We start from the raw sequence: 3,897 nt of genomic DNA on the forward strand, positions 1-3,897 counted from the left end.
ATTAAAATATGACAGTGAATCTTTACCATGCAAAAAAACATCCCGCGCAGGGGCACCGGAGCAGAGTAGTACAGCCCTCGCAGGGGCAACAAAAGAGTTATAGACACAGCCAGAGCCGACATAGACATAATGTAAACTAGAGAGACATAACCAAAGCAGACATAGACAGAAACATAAACCAGAGAGACATAGACATAGATATGAGACCGGAACAGGACCTGCACAGTTGTGGAAGACGACAGATTGAACCAGTGGAGGTTAATCCTCCGGCTTCTCCTCGACAATTCTGCACCATCCATACTTCTCTCGCTCTTCTGCAGTGGGGAAGGAGTCCCAGTCTTCAGCAGTGTTCTCCTTGGAGGTCGACGCCTGCTGAGCCTGAGGGCGAGAGGAAGCTTGCACAGGAGCCCCCGCCGGTCTTTCCTCGTCACCTTCCATGCTTTCGTCTGGGACCTCCTCCTGATTGCGCACGCCACCTTCACCATCCTGAGTTTCCTCGATGAATAAGACCGAAATGTGAGCATTGATGCGTGGTTTATTCTTCGAGCTGCCAAAAGTAAAGATGGCAGAGCCAAACGCAGGAAGAGGGTCTGGTTCGGAGCTTGGACTGCTTGCATCCATGAACTGGCTCGCCTGGAGGGGGTTGGCCTCTGCCCTTCTGTGGCAATTACAGCGGCAACATTGGAAATGGGGCTCTGTAGCCGGAGGACGAGAAGACCCTCCCCGAGCAGAGCCTCGTCGACTGAGCAGTCTTTGCCGGGGTCTAACCATGTTTGCAGGTGAACCAGCGGCTTGAAGCAGAATTGCAATTGAAGACTTTCCCAACTGAATACGGCCCCCAACTGAATTGGCGCTGCTCTCAGCAGACCTGGGACAACACTCAAAAGAGAAAAAGCGGCTACCAACAGAGTTTCCACCTTGAAAACTGGCCTTGACAGCAAGAGCCGTGGCCTGTAAAACAATACAACACGCAGGAGCCTGAACCTTGTTACCACAACACTGAGCTTGACCCTGCTCCATACCTTCCACCACCTTAATAACCTCAACATTCCCTCGATACTTGTTCGCCATAACTGCAGATTGCAGTAGCACCAATGAACCAGGACGCTGCATTGAATTCCCATCACCCTCACCTGAGCGTTTAAACATCGGCGGCGAGAGACGCATTAGCATTTAAGCGTGAGGTTAAGGCTCCACATGGCTGGCATGTGGCTCCTCCCTGCCACCCGTACTATCACCCGCATCCGGGACATCAGTATCACCTTGGACCAGGTTATCACATTCCTGAGCCTGGACAGTGTTTGGAATAATGTTGGTATTTCCAGTGAGAAGGGTGTTCTCGTTGTCCACTCCTATATTGGCGAGAAGGTCAGCAACCTTGTTGCCTTCCCTTTTTATATGAGTAAAAGAGATAGCTCTGTTGCTGCGTAGCAATTGTTCAATAGCCTCCAGTCTTGCTTCTAGCCTCCAGCTAGTGGCGATTTTCCTTGCTTGGGTTCCATTCTGAATGCGCTTGGCCATGTTAATGAGAATTTGGGAGTCTCCTTCCACGACCAATGGTTGGAGGTTGAGATTCCATGCAAGAATGAGCCCTTGCCATAGTCCTTCTAGCTCAGTTGAGTTATTAGTATCCCATCCTATATTGCCAAAGTATATCTGTATGGGAGAGCCTTCGTGATTTCTTAGAATGCCTCCGAAGCCAGCCATACCAGGGTTGCCTTTGGAAGCACCATCGAAGTTGAGCTTGTAGGAGTGCTTTGGAGGGGGGGTCCATTTACCTTTGTTGCTATTGCCACTTTTGGCAGAGCCTTTCTTATGAAGTTCCTTAGGAAGATGCAGTTGCCAGTTGTCCAAGATACTTTTCTCATTGTTTAGAGAGGGAAGATCCTCCTGTGCCCATGATCTTAGCAATATCGTTTCATTGAGATTTCCACAGAACCTCCTCCATACGTCCTCGATCGGGGAGCATTGGTTTTTGAATATTCGTTTGTTTCTTTCCTTCCATATGCTCCAGAGGATTAGACCAGGGATAATGTTCCAAAGACAATTGAGGAGCTCACTTTTGTAAGGTTTCTGAGGCCATTGTCTTATAGAGTTGGTAATGTCGTTCTCCAATCTGCATTTTCTTTGACATCTGAAGCTTGCCTTTTCCCATAGCTGATTGGCTAAGGGGCAGGAGTCCAGGAGGTGTTGAAGAGTTTCCTCATTACAATTGCAATTGTAGCAAATGGACGGACCATGAAAGTTTCTTCTTCTTAATTTATCCCAGGTGAGTATTCTTTTATGTCCTACTAACCATAAGAAGTGAGAGACTTTGGGCCAGGAGTTGAGCTCCCATATTTTGCGCCATATTGGGTCAGACGGGATGTTAATATTACTTACTATTTTTTACGCCTCTGAGGGGGTGTAGGTGCCTTTTGGTTGATATCCCCAACGAAGAATGTCATTTCCTTCATTCTGTCTGATATTTCTTTTCCGCAGCTCCTGCTCCAGCTGCTCTGCGTCTTGAAGGTTTGTGTTATGGATTAATTGGTAACCCTGTTTCCATTTCCTGAAGCCGTTCTCCGTGTTCGACAACCAGAACTGTTGGATCTTTTCTTGCTGCTGCTCCTGCCTGTTGAATTCTGGAACTGGGTGCAGAATACTGTTGAGTTTTGGCATCTGATTCCATGCATCCGTCCAGAATCTTGCCGTATTGCCATCCCTCACTTCCCAGAAGCTGTGCGTTTGAATTAGGTGGAAGTGCTGTTTGGCTGCATTCCATATTAGCGAGCCTTTGACATTGGGAGTGAACCTGATGAGTTCCTCCTGAGGTCTGTTGTTGGCGTATTTAGCTGTCCAAAGCTTGACCCAGGGCTTATCTGGACTGGTTACCCATTGCCACCAGATCTTGGCGCTCATGATGGAATTGCTATGCTCTGGGTCTCTCAGTCCAATGCCCCCTTTATCTTTGGGAGTACAGACGGTGGTCCATTTTACTAGAGCCCATTTACGGTTAGTTGCCGAACCTCCCCATAGGAAGCCACGCTGAAGATTCCTTATTCGTTTTAACACCCACTTTGGCGCTGCTAGGATTGAGAACAGGTATAGAGGCATTGCCTGAAGGACCGACTTGATGAGGACCACCCGACTGGCTAGATTTAGAGTTCTATAGGTCCAGAGGTTAAGGCGTGAGTCAAGTTTTTCCAGGAGAGCTTGCCAAGAAGAGTGCTTAATGGCGGAGGCTGTGAGGGGAGCCCCAAGGTACTTGGACGGGAGGGTGGCAGAGGGAAAACCCAAGATGCGAGTCACCGCGGTCTTGACTGAGGGAGGGGTGTGAAAGAAAAAGATTTGCGATTTAGTGCAATTGACATTAGTGCCTGAAGCTTCAGAAAAATCAGAGAGCAGGGATTTGAAGCAGGAGGCTTCCTGGACAGAGGGGTAGCCGAATAGCATGGTGTCGTCAACAAACTGCTGATGGGAGTTAGCAGGGGTGTTGTGAACAGAAAGGCCTTTGAGCTTATGAGAGTGGAGGGCATTTTTTATGTGACGCCCTAGTCCCTCAGCCATAAGAACAAAGAGGAAGGGAGATAGGGGGTCACCTTGCCTGATTCCTCGGGAGGGTTTGAAGGGGCGGGAGGGAATACCATTCACTAGAATGGAGAAGTGAGTGGAAGTGATTAAACTCATGATCCATCGAACCCACATGGAGCAAAATCCAAAGGCTGTTAGCATTTGCTGAATGTAAGTCCAGCTGAGTTTATCAAAAGCCTTAGAGAGATCTAGTTTAAGAATCATACCTGCCTGCTTGGTTTTCTTGAGAGAGTGTATTATCTCATGCGTGAGGAGAATTCCGTCCATAATCTGTCATCCTTCCACATACCCTGACTATTTCGGCGAGATAAGAAGGGGCAAGAG

At 48.3% G+C, this 3,897-nt stretch overlaps 1 protein-coding gene across 1 annotated transcript; it reads right to left on the minus strand.

The window, feature by feature from the left end:
- Positions 1-2,388: 2,388 nt before the first annotated feature.
- LOC149192714 (uncharacterized) lies at positions 2,389-3,549 on the minus strand. The gene has a single exon (XM_089407067.1). It carries the CDS (start codon positions 3,547-3,549, stop codon positions 2,389-2,391), a length of 1,161 nt encoding a protein of 386 aa, XP_089263193.1.
- Positions 3,550-3,897: the final 348 nt, after the last annotated feature.

The sequence above is a fragment of the Pinus tabuliformis genome, chromosome 2_2 (assembly GCF_031772625.1).
Source record: "Pinus tabuliformis cultivar Carrire ecotype Pingquan chromosome 2_2, CPIR1, whole genome shotgun sequence".
In the NCBI taxonomy this organism is placed as follows: domain Eukaryota; kingdom Viridiplantae; phylum Streptophyta; class Pinopsida; order Pinales; family Pinaceae; genus Pinus; species Pinus tabuliformis.